This window comes from Dreissena polymorpha, chromosome 10 (assembly GCF_020536995.1).
Source record: "Dreissena polymorpha isolate Duluth1 chromosome 10, UMN_Dpol_1.0, whole genome shotgun sequence".
Lineage (NCBI taxonomy): Eukaryota > Metazoa > Mollusca > Bivalvia > Myida > Dreissenidae > Dreissena > Dreissena polymorpha.
In genome coordinates, this window is record NC_068364.1 from 84,886,397 (window position 1) to 84,905,529 (window position 19,133).

Here is a 19,133-nt window from a genome sequence, read left to right on the forward strand (position 1 = left end):
GATGCATTTCATTTGACCACATTAACTCAGACCTAACATGACACGTTTGTTACTAAAGAATGCAAAACTATATAAATAGTAATAATCGGCTTTTGACGACATTATAAAATTAACACATTACGCGCAGACGACATAGGTGTAATTATCGGCTTTTGACGTCTCACGCGCAGACGACAAAGGTGTGAAATTACGCTGTGTTTGCAGTTTTGACTTCGGATTAAAGATTGATAATTAGGTGCGAATTATAGTGCTGGGACCGACAGAATCACTTCGAATTAACTAATCTTCGGTTTAACGAAGTTCGGATGCACTATAAAATTGTACAGTAAACAAAGATGAACCCAAATCGGGACCCCAAAAATACTTCAAAATAATGGTGACTTCGGATTATCGGTGTTCGAAATAACGGTGTTGAAGTGTACATGTATAAAAAATTATTAGAAAATCCATGAAATTAATATCAAAGGACTATGCCTGATTTTACGAAATCAAATGCATACACCGCATGACTGAAAGACATGGTCTGGCAGAAATTTAAGTAAACAAACACGTAAAATTTATTCATTTATTGGACTATCATACATAAATAGAATTTTATATCCACGACTACTTTCGTCATTTTTAACATGCAATAAAATGTACAGCATTAATCACAGTGAACACAAAATATGCAAATTAGGAAAATCCAGATATCAGGATGTCCTTAGCATTGCATTGTAAAACTAATATTTCAAATGATAAACAACAGTATCCATAAAAGTAAAACGCTGGTTAAGGTCAAAGGGGTCAAAATTTGTGTGGGTATGGAAAGGCCTTGTCCATATACACATGCATACCAAATATGAAGGTTACATCTGAAGCGACATAGAAGTTATGAGCATTTTTCGAAACCTAAATGCAGATTTCGAAACCTAAACGCGGACCCTAAGTTCAAGGTCAAGGTCAAAGGGGTCAAAATTTGTGTGCGTATGGAAAGGCCTTGTCCATATACACATGCATACCAAATATGAAGGTTACATCTGAAGCGGGAAAGAAGTTATGAGCATTTTTCGAAACTTAAATGCAAAGTGTGACGGACAGACAGACGGACGGACAGACAGACAGACGGACAAACAGTGCGATCACTATATGCCCTCCTTCAGGGGCTTTTAAATATATTCTGGTAATTGACCTAAAATAAACACCATAAAAATAGCCCTAAAATTGTAAACCAGTTCTTGCAATGTAATTGCAACCTTTGTTTTCAGGATAAATTAATATAAACATAATTCTTGCATTATTTTTGTTAATCTATTAATAAACACATGTAATGATATACTTGTAGAAAATATAAAAGGACCTGAAGTGCACAAACTTGTTGCAGCTTAAAACCTTCCTTTATGATCACACTTTAATCCTTTACCACTCTTCAGAGACGCACTTTGACACATTTTAAGTGTCTTAGAAAATCTAATTAAATTAAAGATTATGAGATTCAAGTTTTTAAAGCTTCATCTCCAAACCATAGATACTGATGAGCAGCAAACAGCATAAAACCTGAACAGACTGCGAGTTACTCGCAGGCTGATCTGGTTTTATGCTGTTTGCATATAGCCATATTCACTTTGCTTCTGAGTGGGAAAAGGTTAAAGGTCATTTAGCTTAGAGCACAAACTCTCAAGCAGTTAGAGGAGTTGGGTCCAAAAACTTTGAGATTTAAGAAGGATGGAGGAAAAGTGCAATGCTTAATGTCTTCCACTTTGTGGGGGAAAAAGCGACAATTGACAACTGACACCGCACCTTGCCGATTTTCTAACAAATAACATATTCAGTACGTTGGCAGAACAGAACAATATTTCTGCACCACCAACACTAAATATACTTCCTTGATATGCATTTATACTAAAGAAAATTAATTATTGGTCTTCTGACAAATTTTTCTGGTTATCCGAAACTAACTGGATGTTTATTGACTATATAATTATCACTGAATGACAATAAGCTTTTAAACAATGAAATATCTCTTTTGAATTTTTACAGCCCCAGTGACAGGCATCATTAGAGCCCGCATTGTGTCAAATATGAATTGCTCCTAAACCGACTTTTGGAAGACTAGCCTTGTTCAAATTCGAACTCTTGAATAATGTATGTGCTATTTCATTTGTTCTGAGTCAAACTGTTCAGGGAAACTTTGTCAATGAAACCATAACTTCTAAACAGTAACATGTCTGTCAGCTTGCCTAATTTTTTATTACATTGCCTTAAGGTCTTCATTCACTATAGTATTTAAATGTATGGGAATTAATTGCAATTTAATTAAGTACAATGGATGCCTCATTAATATTGATGAATACAAACTGCCTCATTAATATCAATGAATACATATTTTTCTCATTAATATTAATGAATACGGTACAAACATTCACAGCCAGGTCTCCCACAGTATACCATTAAATAGTAACAGATCATACAAGTATTTTGTTGGTCTCCATGATGAACTGAAACAATATCAATGAGATTTTAAATCTTCAAGTCCAAATGATGAAGCATTCAAAAACCCTGTCAATGCAACCATTGTCCCCAGCAGTGTATGATGGAATAGTTGATAGGTCACTTGGCACATTACGCTGTCCAAGTCAAGATGCTATCAGGTCTCGGGATCTTCTGATATGAAGGGAGGCAACTCTTCTTCTCGTAACAAATGTTCTAAAATGTAGAGGGGACTCTGGGTAATTATTTGTCACAGAATCTTTAAAATGTACAGGGGTCCCTAGGTAATAATTTGTCACATAATATCTGTGGGACTCTGGGTAATAAATTGGCACAGAATATCTCAAATGTACGGGGACTCTGGGTAATTATTTGTCACAGAGATTCTAAAATGTACAGCGACTCTAGGTAATAATTTGTAACAGAGATTCTAAAATGTACAAGGAAACACTGGGTAATAATTTGTTACAGAATTTCTAAAATGTACAGGGTACACTTGGTAATAATTTGTGACAGAGTTTCTAAAATGTACAGGGTACACTGGGTAATAATTTGTTACAGAATTTCTTAAATGTACAGGGTACACTGGGTAATAATTTGTTACAGAATTTCTAAAATGTACAGGGTACACTGGGTAATAATTTGTTACAGAATTTCTAAAATGTACAGGGTACACTGGGTAATAATTTGTTACAGAATTTCTAAAATGTACAGGGTACACTGGGTAATAATTTGTTACAGAATTTCCAAAATGTACAGGGTACACTGGGTATTAATTTGTTACAGAATTTCTAAAATGTACAGGGTACACTGGGTAATAATTTGTTACAGAATTTCTAAAATGTACAGGGGACACTGGGTAATAATTTGTTACAGAATTTCTAAAATGTACAGGGTACACTGGGTAATAATTTGTCACAGAATTTCTAAAATGTACTTGGGAGTCTGGGTAATAATTTGTCACATAATTTCTAATATGTACAGGGTACACTGGGTAATAATTTGTTACAGAGATTCTAAAATGAACAGCGGACTCTAGGTAATAATTTGTAACAGAGATTCAAAAATGTACAGGGGACACTGGGTAATAATTTGTCAAAGAATTTCTAAAATGCACAGGGTACACTGGGTAATAATTTGTCACAGAGATTCTAAAATATACAGTGGACTCTGGGTAATGATTTGTCACAGAATTTCTAAAATGAACAGGGAATACTGGGTAATTATTTGTCACAGAATTTCAAAAATGTCCAGGGACTCTGGATAATAATTTGTCACAGACTTTCTAAAATGAACAAGGAAAACTGGGTAATAATTTGTCACAGAATTTCAAAAATGTACAGGGGAAACTGGGTAATAACTTGTAACAGAATTTCTAAAATATACAGGGGAAACTGGGTAATAATTTGTCACAGAATTTCTAAAATGTACATGGGAAACTGGGTAATAATTTGTTACAGAATTTCTAAAATGTACAGGGGACACTGGGTAATAATTTGTCACAGAATTTTATCAAATTTACAGGCATCATTGGGTAATAATTTGTAACAGAATTTCTAAAATGTACAGGCGACATTGGGTAATAATTTGTAACAGAACTTCAAAAATGTACAGACGACATTATATTATATTTTACAAGGTAATAATTGGGACAGTGGCCAAGTTTCAAGAATGTTCTCATTTTGTGTGTTCAACTCAGAAGATGAATTATGAGTTTCTGTAACTGTGAATTGAGAATGTCGTCCAGCTCACAAACAATCTCAAATCTCAGCTACAAGATTATGCACATAGTCCTCCTCAGACTCAGAGCGGAGTCAGGCTCAAATCTCAAAAAGGTCCCTATGTCCTTTTATCACAATAAATGATTACATTTACAGGTAATGAGAACATATTCATTGCCCCTCATTTGAATCCAAAGCCTTCAGCTTCAAGTAACACTATGGAGTCTGTTTCCTGGGTAGAAGATCTACAGATTGCGCCCCAGTAGAGATTGAACTTGAAACCTTTCAAGTCAGAAACCATATCCATTACATCATTGCCAGCTTAGAAATGGGCATCACTCTGGCAAAAAACGAGCTTAATGCTAATGCTTTAACCATTTGCATGCTGGGAAATTTGTCGTCTGCAAAAATGTTATCTGCTGAATTTCTAAAATTAGCATTTTCTTCATTTTTTTAAAAAAGAATACTATCAGAACAGCAAACAGTTTGGATCCTGATGAGACGCCACGTTTTGTGGCGTCTCATCTGGATCCAAACTGTTTGCAAAGGCCTTCAAAATTCGGTTCCAGCACTGAAAGAGTTAATTGTCATCCCAGATTAGCCTGTGCAGTCCTTGAAAGTAATCAGGGAAGACGCTTTCTGCCTAAACCGGATATTTTCTAAAAGATACTTCCTTTAAATGAAAAATTCTTTAAAAGCCGAAAGTGTCGTCCCTGATTATCCTCTGCAGACTGCATTAAGCCCTGTTTTCCCAGATCGAGGCTATAATAAAACATTGATTATTATGAACCCCATCTTACTCTGCTGTGGCAGTCTAATATTCTCCTTATCCCCTATAGTTGTGTGATGGAGCTTCTTTCTGAACTTGTATTTCACATACAGCTTTTTCTCTTCGCCGAAGCAGGGGTCGTAAAAGCCTGGAAGGTCACACTACAATCAGAGAATGTGCATCTGAGTAAGGCAAAATAGAACGTCTTAGCAGCGTCATGCAAAAAATGGTTTTAATGCAATATATGACAAGTGCAGCTAAGACGGTCAGGACCTACCGTGTTTAGTGTCATGCGAAAAATGGATTTAATGCAATATGCGGCCAGTGCAGCTAAGACAGTCAGGACCTACCCTGTTCAGCGCCATGGGAAGAAGGGATTTAATGCAACATGTGGCCAGTGCAGCTAAGACAGTCAGGACCTACCGTGTTCTGCGCCATGTGAAAAAGGGGTTTAATGCAATATATGACCAGTGCAGCTAACACAACCAGAATCTACCGTGTTCAGCGTCATGCAAAAAAATGGTTTAATGCAATGTTCGACCATTGCAGCTCAGACAGTCGGGACCAACCTTGTTCAACACCATGCAAACAAGGGCTGTTTGTAAAACATGCATGCCCCCCATATGGGCTCTCCGTTGTAGTGACAGCCATTGTGTGAATATGTTTTTTGTCACTGTGACCTTGACCTTTGATCTAGTGACCTGAAAATCAATAGGGGTCATCTGCCAATCATGATCAATGTACCTATCAAGTTTCATGATCCTAGCCATAAGCATTCTTGAGTTATCATCCGGAAATCAGTTTAATATTTCGGGTCACCATGACCTTGACCTTTGACCTAGTGACCTGAAAATCAATAGGGGTCATCTGTGAGTCATGATCAATCTACCTATCAAGTTTCATGATCCTAGGAATAAGCGTTCTTCAGTTATCATATGGAAACCATTTTACTATTTCAGGTCACCGTAATCTTGACCTTTGACCTAGTGACCTCAAAATCGATAGGGGTCATCTGCGAGTCGTGATCAATGTACCTATGAAGTTTCATGATCCTAGGCATAAGCGTTCTTGAGTTATCATCCGGAAACCATTTTACTATTTCGGGTCACCATGACCTTGACCTTTGATCTAGTGACCTCAAAATCGATAGGGGTCATCTGCAAGTCATGATCAATGTACCTATGAAGTTTCATGATCGTAGCCATTAGCGTTCTTGAGTTATCATCCGGAAACCATTTTACTATTTCAGGTCACCTTGACATTGACCTTTGATATAGTGACCTGAAAATCAATAGGGGTCAACTGCGAGTCATGATCAATATACCTATCAAGTTTCATGATCCTAGGCATAAGTGTTCTTGAGTTATCATCCGGAAACCATTTTACTATTTCGGGTCACCATGACCTTGACCTTTGACCTAGTGACCTGAAAATCAATAGGGGTCATCTGCGAGTCATGATCAATGTACCTATGAAGTTTCATGATCCTTTGCATAAGCGTTCTTGAGTTATCATCCGGAAACCATTTTACTATTTCGGGTCACCGTGACCTTAACCTTTGACCTAGTAACCTGAAAATCAATAGGGGTCATCTGCCAGCCATTATCAATCTACCTACGAAGTTTGATGATCCTAGGCATAAGCGTTCTTGAGTTATCATCCGGAAACCATTTTACTATTTCGGGTCACTGTGACCTTGACCTTTGACCTAGTGACCTGAAAATCAATAGGGGTCATCTGCGAGTCATGATCAATCTACCTATCAAGTTTCATGATCCTAGGCCTAAGCGTTCTTGAGTTATCATCCGAAAACCATTTTACTATTTCGGGTCACTGTGACCTTGACCTTTGACCTAGTGACCTGAAAATCAATAGGAGTCATCTGCGAGTCATGATCAATCTACCTATCAAGTTTCATGATCCTAGGCCTAAGCGTTCTTGAGTTATCATCCGGAAACCATTTTACTATTTCGGGTCACCGTGACCTTTGACCTAGTGACCTCAAAATCAATAGGGGTCATCTGTGAGTCATGATCAATGTACCTATGAAGTTTCATGATCCTAGGCCCAAGCGTTCTTGAGTTATCATCCGGAAACCACCTGGTGGACGGACCGACCGACAGACCGACATGTGCAAAGCAATATACCCCCTCTTCTTCGAAGGGGGGCATAAAAAGAGGGTTTAAAGCAAAATGCAGCCAGTGCAGCTCAGACAGTCAGAACATACCGTGCTCAGCGCGGTGCGAGAAAGGAGTTAAATGCAATATGCGGCAGATGCAACTAAAACAGTAAGGACCTACTGTATTCTGCGCCATGCAAAAAAGGGGTTTAATGCAATATATGACCAGTGCAGCTAACACAATCAGGACCAACCATGTTCAACGCCATGCGAAAAAGGGGTAAATGCAATAGGCCGTTAGTGCAGCTCAGACAGTCCACCCCACCTCGTTCACTATAAACTCACGCAAATTTGAGTGGTTTCATTGAAGGATGACCTTGACCTTGAACTTCCACCACTCAAAATGTGCAGATTCATAAGACACACATGCATGCCAAATATCAAGTTTCAATCTTCAATAATGCAAAAGTTATGGCCAACTTTAAAGCTTTTTTTCGGACAGACGGACAAACTGACATACACACTGACATACTGACTGACGGACAGTTCAACTGCTATATGGCACCCTACGGGGGCATAACAAGAATTTAAATTTGAAGATGTTGAGTTTTGTATAGAGAGATAATGGCACTGAGGTCAGTAAAGGGTTTTAAACTTAAGTCTAAAGAATTGAATCATGAGAAGTTGTTTACATACTTAAAATTAAGCACTTATCGAATTTTTTTAACTTTTTGTTAACTTGTTGGTTCCTCTTTCCAAACATGGGGCAGTTAATAATATAAATTGTTTAAGGGCTGTGATCTTAATGAAGAACAACAGCACCCCATAACAAGGGTGCCACGTTCGGCTACGAGTGCAATTTTGAATAAATGAAAGCTTGTCATAATTTTTTTTAGAGGTCACAGTGACCTTGACCTTTGACCAATTATGCAAGAACATTAAAAAAAAAATTAGGATCAATACTTTGCTGTGACAAAAAGTAAGAGGTTTAAACAGTTCACTTTGTTTCCTGGCCAGAGGTTTAAACAGTTCACTTTGTTTCCTGGCCAGAGTTTTTTAATCCAGTAAGGATACATAAAAGATGCTAATATCATTACGTCATAGTCCAACTTAAGAAATAGTAAATAATAATCACTTGAAAGTAAATAATGCCATACCTCTGTTCACTCAATATGAATACTGCACTGGACATATTTTTTTCTCCAAAACCTGTTTTTATCAGATATCAGTCACTAATGAAAAACAAGAGCACTGCCTTGCGGTTGCAGACCGCTCATCTATTTTCTTTTTAAAGGTGAAGGGACTCTAAATTTCAATCACAAAGGAGGGAGGGGTGGAGTGAAGAGGGGTGTATAGTGTGGGGGTGTGGACATTTATTACATTATCTTCCAAAAATGCAAAAAAATGCGGAAATAAAAAAAATTCGGGGGGTGGGGGGGCGGGGGGGGGGGGCGGATGGGGATTCTTGGGTGCGATGGTTGGACGGTATTTCAAAAATAAAATAATAAAAATAAAATATTTGTGTTTTTTAAACGTTTCACGAAAAAAAAATTGCGGGGGGTGGGGGGTGGGGGGGTATAGTGTGAGAGTGAGAGTGTGGTGGTCATTTGTGAGATGATCTTAAAAAAAAAAAAATATATAGGGGGATTCGGGGGGGGAGGGGGGGGGGGGGGAGGGCAGGGGGGATGGTTTGGGTGGAGTCTTTTGTGGTATGTCAGGTAAGAGTAGTTTTGTCAAAGTATCAATCAAATCTAATCATAAATAAAATGGCAATTTTAGCAAAATTTAATAATTTGACCTTGAGAGTCAAGGTCATTCAAAGGTCAAGGTAAAATTCAACTTGCCAGGTACAGTAACCTCATGATAGCATGAAAGTATTTGAAGTTTGAAAGCAATAGCCTTGATACTTTAGAAGTAAAGTGGATTGAAACACAAAACTTAACCATATATTCAAAGTTACTAAGTCAAAAAAGGGCCATTATTCCGTAAAAATGACAACCAGAGTTATGCAACTTGTCCTTTTACTGTACCCTTATGATAGTTTGCGAGTGTTCCAAGTGTGAAAGCAATATCTATGATACTTTAGGGGTAAAGTGGACCAAAACACAAAACTTAACCAAATTTTCAATTTTCTAAGTATTAAGGGTCCATAATTCCGTCCAAATGCCAGTCAGAGTTACATAACTTTGCCTGCACAGTCCCCTTATGATAGTTAATAAGTTTTGCAAGTATGAAAGCAATAGCTTTGATACTGTAGGAATAAAGTGGACCTAAACACAAAACTTAACCAAATTTTCAATTTTCTAAGTATAAAAAGGGCACATAATTCTGTCAAAATGCCAGTCACCGTTAAATAACTTTGCCTGCACAGTCCCCTTATGATAGTTAGTAAGTGTTGCAAGTATGAAAGCAATAGCTTTGATACTTAAGGAATAAAATGGACCTAAACACAAAACTAAAGCAAAATTTTCAATTTTCTAAGTATAAAAAGGGCACATAATTCTGTCAAAATGCACGCCAGAGTTATCTAACTTTGCCTGCCCAGTCCCCTCATGATAGTAAGTAAGTGTACCATGTTAGAATGCAATATCATTGATACTTTCTGAGAAAAGTGGACCTAAACGCAAAACTTAACCGGACACCGACGCCGACGCCAAGGTGATGACAATAGCTCATTTTTTTTTTTCAAAAAATAGATGAGCTAATTTTTTTTTTTCAAAAAATAGATGAGCTTAAAAAGGATTTCATACAATTTTGTTCCGTTTTATTATAATAACAAGAAAAATGTAATGAATATTTTTTATATATTCCATCAAAAGAACTTTACTATATATTTACAAACACAAAATTTCTGTTTGAACAATTTTGTTTTTTTTAATTTTTGGAAAATTTAAAAAATCTGTAAGTAGATTAAGAGTATTTGTTACCAAATTCATGATTTTTTTCAGACAATAATCACTTTTGATAACACGTCACAAAACAAGAGTCTATGCTGGACAAACACAATGCTACAGGTTGGTGTTGGGTAGCCAGTTTCCCTTATATGTCCAAGACAAGCTCAAGGTCGACCTAAAGTTAACTTTGCCTATATATGAAATACGAGTAATGTAAGATTACACTTATGGGTCACTTAGAAAGATATTTAAAGGGACCTTTTCAAATTTTCAAAAATTCACAAAATTGAAAAATTGTTTCAGATTTGAAAATATTCATTGTAGCTATGTATTTTGCAACAGTAATACTGAACATTAACCATGCTCTTAAATATGCATTATATGCATCTTTTGATGATTTAAAACCCCCAAAATTATAAAGTGTTAAAACCAAAAAAATATTGTATAATTTGGCAAGCTCTGTTCTGTTGTCATTGTTATATTTTGTAACATTACTATGATCGCTTGTATAAAGTATAAAATACATTTAGTAGTATGACAGCATGCACAGATGGCAGAATGGCATAGACGCTAGTCGTTTACTTCAAGGGTCATAATTCTAGTCCAGGTGTGCATACATTTTTTTTCTGTCTTTAATTTGATTTTCGTTTAATACTAGAGATCTTTAGTTCCGATGTTTATAATTCCTTTATCAATTAAAACAAATAATGAACAACTTTAAAACATGCCAAAATATGTGAAAAGGTCCCCGTAAATGTAAGTCAGAAGTATGATATACGGTGGCTTACCATGGTGTTTTTCTCAGGTGATATGAGTTTGGAGTCTTTGACCAGGGCTTGCAGTGGTAAAGTAACGTCTATACAGTCTTCACTTTGAAGATCTCTGGAACAGTACATAGAAAAAAATGAGGATTCATCACTTCTACTATCCCTTGCCAACATTAACATGGGCCTGACCTCTATGTTTGAAGATACGGTTACACTAAACAACTCATTTTTCTTAATGGGATGCTTTAAATCTCAGCTAATATATGTTGCACAAACAAAACACATTGCAAATAAAAGGAAACAATCCAGCCTATAATTTACCCAAATGGAAATAAAGAGTGCCAGGTAAATGTTGTTGAGCTATACTTTGAGTTCATTGTGGACAGTTTACCATCTTTAAAGATGTAATGATCTTAATAACAAAGTTCACACATTTTCTAATGTGTAGCCATTATCTTATATATGAAAGACAACAGAGAACAACAGAGAAAACTATATGTGTCATGTTCTGAGAAAACTGGGCATAATGCATGTGCGTAAAGTGTCGTCCCATATTAGCCTGTGCAGCCCTCACAGGCTAATCAGGGACGACACTTTCCGCCTAAATTGGATTTTTGCTAAGAAGAGACTTCATTTAAACGAAAAATGTCATAAAAGCCAAAAGAGTCGTCCCTGATTAGCCTGTACAGACTGCACAGGCTAATCTGGGATGACACTTTACGCACAAGCATTATGCCCAGTTTTCTCAGAACACGACTCATATATTTAACTATCCCTATTCACTGCAAACAAAGTTACACATATATCATCAAAGTGATACTCATTACTACAGAGCAACAACTCAGTAAGTTTTGATTTTATCCCCATAGTTATGATCATAAATACACACAAACATGTCAATTAACCCTTTGTCACCCACAGGCAACGTGTAAATTGCCATGTGCAAACAGCATTAAACCTGTTACTCGCAGTCTGTTCAGGTTTTATGCTGTTTGCTGCTCATCAGTATCATAATATGATATAGGGTTGGAAATGAAGCCTTTAAAACTTGAATCTAGTAAGGAAGGCCTTCAATTAAACATAACTTTCTAAGAGACTACAAACACGTCTAAACACATATCTGAGTGGAAAAGGGTTAAAGCCTGCCGTACCCTGGATTCTCTGCAGACAGTTTGCCGTATATTGCCGTGGTGATGATCAGCCCGTTCTTTCTCTCCTCCATCTCAATATTTCTCTCTACAGTCTCTCGCATTAACTCCACCTTAAAGATGACAGCAAATGTAAGCAACGTGAAACCTTGGCTGCAGGCAAGCTAGCAGGAGAGAAACCTTATTTTAGCTGGTGGTTCTGTTTTTGAGCCGTGTACTGGGTAAATGGGCTTCATGCATATGTGAAATCTAAGATTAGTCTGTGTCACCCGGTCATAAAAAGTGTGCAGCAAGTCCGGGGCTCGAACCTGGGACCTCCTGCTTGCAATTCGAGTGATCTTCCGAGTGAACTAACACAGCTTACGGACCTAATCACCCACCACGCTTAAGTTCGGTACCGTGACACCTGTCCTATCACCTGTACTGTGACACCTGTCCTGTCACCTGTACCGTGACACCTGTCCAGTCCTCACAGGCTTATCAGGGACCACACTTTCCCTGTTTTTACAATTTTTTGTTTAAAAAAAATCTTTTTAAAACCAAAATCCAATTCAGGTGGAAAGTGTCATCCCTGATAAGCCTGTGCAGACTGCACTAGCTGATTTGGGAAAACAAATTGTGCACATGTATTTAGCCCAGTATTACCAGATCGTGACACATTTATGGCAAGTTACTTATTGCTACACTGTCTGCACGCATGCACAAGATACATCCCAAACAACATGCAACTAACAGCGAATTAAAACAGTATTTGTAGATTGGATTTTTTAAATTATTTTTTTCCAACAGTTTGTTACAGTATTTAACTCATGTTTCATAGGTGATTAAGATCTAACATGGTCTCAAATAAACAATTTGTGTGTGATCAAGGTGGGCATTTATACCAGAGATTGTATAACCTATTCCCAACATACGTCATGTGACCAGGCTCGGATTCATTTATGTTTTTACATAATTATTATTATCCTATCATTATCCACTTGTATTTGATTGCTAAACGGTTTAAGGGGAGTTGTCCAAAGACTCCCTACCCTTACTTGTTTTTTAGACAATGGCCCAAAACACAATATTAGCCTCACTCTGTGAACAATATTATAAAAGCAGAAATATCGTCCCTGGGCCCGTATTCACCAACCCATTCTTAGACTTAAGAATAAAGAAAATACTTGGAACCAAGAAAAATGCATTCAGTGTTTGAATATATAGATGCCTCCACTTGTAATTATGTCATTAGCAAACTGTTCAACTTGAATAATGCCATAGATAGAGGTGTTTAATAACAAGTTTTACTAAAAAATCAAGCAATTATTGAATATATCAATTTAAAGAAAATTCTTTATTCTTAGACTTAAGTCTAAGAATTGTTTGGTGAATACGGGCCAAGATTAGCCTGTTTGGAGACAGCACAGGCTAATATGGGACGACACTTTACACACATTGCTGCATTTGATCCCGTCTTCTTAGAGCCCAACACGCATTTTTTGTGATTGTTACCATGACAACCTACCATGGCCTCAGCTTCCCTCCTCTTCTCCTGCATACGTTCCTGGTGTTCGTTCTTCTTACGCTCCAAATCTCTGGCAGGTAAAGAACAGAACAAGATTTGACACCCCTTTCTAAACTGCTGTCAAAGATTTCAAAAAGAAACAAGACATGGGTCCATAGGTCACTGATGCCCCACATTTCAATTTAGTCTTAAAAATCCACTCATGTCAAAAACAGGCTGTGTTATGGTACAATTTAACTTTTGAACTCTATGAATGACATTGGCATTTGAGGTAGGGGGACCGATGTGGAACACAATCTATCGTGGTATGATGGTTTACATGTGTTTTTTTTTAAATCCATAATTAACATTTGACCTCTAAGTGTGACCTTGACCTTTAAGGTCAAAAGAGGCATTATACACGCAAAATGCCGTCTGGTTATCATTTGTTGTAAGTTTGTTTGAAATTGCATGATGAATGACAAAGTTCCAAATCTGGACAAGCTGATTAATTGAAAAATTTGACCATAGATCTTTAAGTGTGCCCCTAACCTTTAAAGTAGGGCGACAGGTGCTATGTGTGACACGTTGTCTAATTATGGTTAACATTTGCTCAAGTTTTTAAAAAAATCCATCAATTTATGGCAAAGTTATGGCTGAGACAGGAATATAAAAATTGTTTTATGGCAAAATTTGAAAAAGTTGTAACACTTAACAACTTGCTTCTTGAAAGTATGGATATCACTTACAAAAATGCATATCCACATATTTAGTGACAAGTAATTAGAACGTAAAAAAAATTCTCAAAATTGCAAATTGAAAGATTTTATTACACTGCTTTTTTTAAGATTACTAAACACTAGAATACATTTTTCAATAAAGCAGCTTATAAGAAGTGTGCCATTGTGAGAAAGATTACAGATTTCATTTATTTCATATAAATTTCACCACTGACCTTAAATTGGGACATTCAACCTGGTCTTACTTGTATCATCTGGGCATTTGTACCTCTGCAAAGTTATTTGAAAATCCAACTTACACTCAAGACTATGTTTTGACCTTGGATAAACCCCTGAAAGCAGTATTCACCTCAAGATCTTTGAAAACTACTACAACTATTACTTCTCTTTTTGCTGTGTGAGGAAAGGGTTGACAATCAGTTTTTTCACGGCCATGTACACGATGATGGGAGTTATGGTGCCATAAAACACAGCAGACGGCATTATCTCGCTTGAAAGATTGATGGGAACGATGAAACTGTGCTGGCCTCGAAACAATCTGAAAAATCATAACAAAGGGTCATATAATGTCATTGAAGCTATGTGATTTTAATCACAAGTTTTTCAAAACTTACTGAAGTTAATGTATTTGTTATGCAAAATAACCTGAAACTTAATAAAGAACATTTTTAGATAAATTTGATCACCATGCAAACAATACAAATTTATTAAATCAGAAAAAAGAAGAGGATTATGATAATACCATACATTCCATATTATATAAAGTAATATTTAGTTGTTTTATGTAGAATATAATTTTTAAACATGTATAAATAGCAAAAAATATTACATTTGACATAATGGCTAAAATAAACCTATGACATTTGTTTCATCATTTAGCAAATATAAAAGAAAAGCAGAATAGTTCCAAACAACTTAATTCAGGAATTAAATATTGCAACAGTCCAGTTATAGATCAGAAATGTTTAGTTATGAAAAATGTTTCATCATTTTGTATTGATAAAAAAGCACAATGTTTCGGAACAATTTTATTAAGAAATTTTCTATGGATTTTATGCCATTATAAAAGGCTGGTCATGTGGAGGTCACAATTTCGATCCCCACTGTGGGAGCAATCTATAGACATTCTCCAAAAGACACCAAAGAACTGGTTTTACCAAGGACAATGACTCTAGAGTTTTTCAAATAACTTTTCAATTAGCCTTAGGCTTTTGATGCAATCAAGCTAAAATAAATAGTTTTAAACTTATAGACTGTATCAGAAACTTCCTAAGTATTTACACTATTTTTGAACCCTTTCCCACTCAGAAACAAAGTGAAATTGCTATGTGCAAACAGCATGAAACCAGAACAGCCTGTGAGAAACGCGCAACTCAGTATCTTAGCGTTGGAAATTAAGCCTTTAAAATTTGAATCTAGGTCTTTAATTAAATTTTACTCTCTGAGGGACTACAAATTCCTCAAAATACATATCTAAAGTGGTAAAGGGTTCAGTAACATTGATTGAAAAGACCGTTTGTGAAAACATACTTTAAAGTTACAGCTACCCCTGTGGGGACCCCTACAGACAAAGTGTGTACACTTACTTGACTGTTACAGCTACCCTGTGGGGAGGGACCCCTACAGACAACGTGTGTACACTTACTTGACAGTTACAGCTACCCCTGTGCGGACCTCTACAGACAACATGTGTACACTTACTTGACAGTTACAGCTACCCCTGTGGGAATCCCTTCAGACAACATGTGTACACTTACTTGACAGTTACAGCTACCCCTGTGGGGACCCTACAGACAACTTGTGTACACTTACTTGACAGTTACAGCTACCCCTGTGATGACCCCTACAGACAACATGTGTACACTTACTTGACAGTAACAGCTACCCCTGTGAGGACCCTTTCAGAAAACATGTGTAAACTTACTTAACAGCTAACCCTGTGGGGAACCCACAGACAACATGTGTACACTACCTTGACAGTTAACCCTGTGGGGACCCCTACAGACAATGTGTGAATACTTAATTATCCCCGCCATAAGCGGAGGGATATTGTTTTGGCGTTGTCCGTCTGTCCTTCCGTCCGTCTTTCCGTCCGTCCATCCCGAGCCATATCTTGGAAGTGCTTTTGGCAGATTTCATTGAAACTTGGTATAAGTATATATATGGAAAAGAGGATGATGCACGCCAAATTTCATTGTACACCCTCTGTTAATAACGGAGTAATTGCCCTTTGTATCTTGAAAAAATGCTTTTTAATACAAGCTTAGAGCTTAATCCCCATTAACACATGACCCAGAGCCATGAAACTTGCCTTAGTTGTTCTCAATCATCTGGGGGTGCTTCACATTCAACACCCATAATCCTAGGGGCTAAGGTCAAGGTCACACATAGAGGTCAAAGGGTGTTGTCCATCCGTCCAGAAAACTTTTGTGTCAATAAGCATATTGGCGGGGGATATCAATTCAACGAATTTGCTTGTTGACAGTTACAGCTACCCCTGTGGGGACCCCTACATACAACGTGTGTACATTACTTTGACAGTTACAGCTAACCCCTATGGGGACACCTAGAGACAACTTGTGTACACTTACTTGACAGTGACAGCTACCCCTGTGGGGACCCTTTCAGACAACTTGTGTACACTTAATTGACAGTTACAGCTACCCCTGTGGGGACCCCTTCAGACAACGTGTGTACACTTACTTGACAGTTACAGCTACCCCTGTGGGGACCCCTACAGACAACTTGTGTGCACTTACTTGACAGTGACAGCTACCCCTGTGAGGACCCCTCAAGACAATGTGTGTACACTTACTTGACAGTAACAGCTACCCCTGTGGGGACCCCTACAGACATGTGTACACTTACTTGACAGTAACAGCTACCCCTGTGGGGACCCCTACGGACAACGTGGCTCCTATTGTGCTGAATGATGTTATCTTTTTCTCCACTCCAGCTTGCACCAAGAAGCCTTGGGTTCCCACTCTGTAAGCAGAAAATAAAAAAAGAACTACTGGGAAAACCGTTCTTAATGCATGTCATAGAGTGTTGTTCCTGACTAGCCTGTGCAGTCTTCTTAGGCATTTGAGACAACACTTTCTCAAACGGCCCACACTAAGCTGGGACGATACTTTAACCACATGCATTATGCCCTGTTTTACCAAAGGGAGGCTCATATATATGTAGAGCAATTGGGAAAAGTACCGGTACCGAACCAATTGGGAGAAATTCACGCGAAATAACACAAATTGGGAAAATTTGTGTAGTGAACTCTTTAATGAAAACTTTATACCTATTTTATGACACTATTGACTGAACCTTTATTGCAAACGTTTCAGAAAGAAATAGCAACATGTTAAGGACCATTTAACTATAGATATGCCCCAGTATGTTACCCTAGCAACACTGTTTCCTAACAACTAAATTTTACCTTGTTACTACAGAGACATCCCCTTCCTGGTTCTCGAACTTGTGTGTGTATCCCCCGTGGATATAACTGTTCATGGGACTAAGCTGAAAATGAAGGAAAACAAAGCTGTCATATTAGCCTGGAAAAACAGGGCTTAATGCACGTGCATAAACTGTCACCCGAGACTAGCCGATGCCATCAGGTGACGAAACTTTCCGCCTAAGCTAAGAAGAGACCTCCTTTAAACGCAATTCTTTTAAAGTGAAGTATTGTCCTCAGTTAGCCTGTGCAGATAGAATTGCTAATCTGGTGAAGTATTGTCCTCAGTTAGCCTGTGCAGATAGAATTGCTAATCTGGTGAAGTATTGTCCTCAGTTAGCCTGTGCAGATAGAATTGCTAATCTGGTGAAGTATTGTCCTCAGTTAGCCTGTGCAGATAGAATTGCTAATCTGGTGAAGTATTGTCCTCAGTTAGCCTGTGCAGATAGAATTGCTAATCTGGTGAAGTATTGTCCTCAGTTAGCCTGTGCAGATAGAATTGCTAATCTGGTGAAGTATTGTCCTCAGTTAGCCTGTGCAGATAGAATTGCTAATCTGGTTTAGTATTGTCCTCAGTTAGCCTGTGCAGATAGAATTGCTAATCTGGTGAAGTATTGTCCTCAGTTAGCCTGTGCAGATAGAATTGCTAATCTGGTGAAGTATTGTCCTCAGTTAGCCTGTGCAGATAGAATTGCTAACCTGGGACACTTTTTATGCAAATGCATTAAGCCCCGTTTTTCCAGAGCTCACCTCATATGTCCAGTGAACTCAACTGGATACTGCTTGAGGGTGAAATCAAATTGCAATTTTCTATGTTTGAACCAAAGGCTGGATTAGTAGATGTTGGTTATACGAAATTCTCTCAACGCTTGAACAAAACCAGTAAAAACTGCATAAGGTACCTGACAAAGTCCTGTAATTGAGACACGTTCTGGAAAAACAGGTCTTAATGCATGTTCATAAAGTGTTGTCCAAAATTAGCCTGTGCATTCCATTTCCAGGAACAACACTTTCAACCTTTGGACAATTTTTATTATGATGAGACCACCTTTAAATAAAAAATTCCATAAAAAGGACAAGTATCGTTCATGATAAGCCTGTGGGGACGAAGGCTAATCTTGGACGACACTTTACGCACATTCATCAAGCACATTACTTCCAGATCGTGACAAAATTTATTACAAAACCTCATGGCCAGTACTTAATTTGACACTTTTGCGTAGACTGATAAAGTAACAGATTGTAATTAAACAGATGGTCAGACAGACAACAAAATGAAGTATATTCAACAGAGGGTTTGAAAGTTGCCAAGTAACCAGCAGTCATCAGACAGACAATTATATTGAACAGAAAAACAGACAGATACACCACAGACATACATAGAGACAAACGCACCACAACCAAGCAGACAGAATGACAAACAAACACTACTAACCGACACACAGACATACGCGCCACCAGCAGTTTGACAGAAAAACTCACAAACTGACAGACAGACTCACAAACAGACAGACAGACAAACTTACAAACAGACAGACAGACAAACTCACAAACAAACAGACAGACAGACAC

General features: G+C 37.6%; 5 protein-coding genes across 9 annotated transcripts in view; 3 read left to right on the top strand and 2 right to left on the bottom strand.

The window, feature by feature from the left end:
* The window catches only part of LOC127847411 (uncharacterized), a 334,665-nt gene that overhangs the window by 85,581 nt on the left and 229,951 nt on the right, over nt 1-19,133 (top strand). The window lies entirely within an intron of this gene.
* LOC127847412 (uncharacterized) overlaps nt 1-19,133 on the top strand; it is a 292,485-nt gene that overhangs the window by 64,378 nt on the left and 208,974 nt on the right. The gene's annotated exons all lie outside the window — the stretch shown is intronic.
* The window catches only part of LOC127847426 (14-3-3 protein homolog 2-like), a 278,492-nt gene that overhangs the window by 23,091 nt on the left and 236,268 nt on the right, over nt 1-19,133 (bottom strand). The gene's annotated exons all lie outside the window — the stretch shown is intronic.
* Nucleotides 1-19,133, top strand: part of LOC127847419 (GDP-fucose transporter 1-like) — a 291,500-nt gene that overhangs the window by 16,945 nt on the left and 255,422 nt on the right. The gene's annotated exons all lie outside the window — the stretch shown is intronic.
* Nucleotides 552-19,133, bottom strand: part of LOC127847414 (dnaJ homolog subfamily C member 11-like) — a 313,717-nt gene continuing 295,135 nt past the window's right edge. For 3 of the 5 annotated variants that reach the window (XM_052379310.1, XM_052379309.1, XM_052379308.1), the window contains exons 10-17: nt 17,544-17,626; nt 16,982-17,098; nt 14,496-14,651; nt 13,395-13,464; nt 11,891-12,000; nt 10,761-10,854; nt 4,991-5,120; nt 552-2,685 (exon numbers count right to left, since the gene is read on the bottom strand). In XM_052379310.1, the coding sequence (XP_052235270.1) occupies nt 2,627-2,685; nt 4,991-5,120; nt 10,761-10,854; nt 11,891-12,000; nt 13,395-13,464; nt 14,496-14,651; nt 16,982-17,098; nt 17,544-17,626 (819 nt within the window). In that variant the 3' untranslated portion in view covers nt 552-2,626. The remainder of the gene's footprint in view (nt 2,686-4,990; nt 5,121-10,760; nt 10,855-11,890; nt 12,001-13,394; nt 13,465-14,495; nt 14,652-16,981; nt 17,099-17,543; nt 17,627-19,133) is intronic. The other 2 variants (XM_052379307.1, XM_052379305.1) reach the window with 2 other exon arrangements.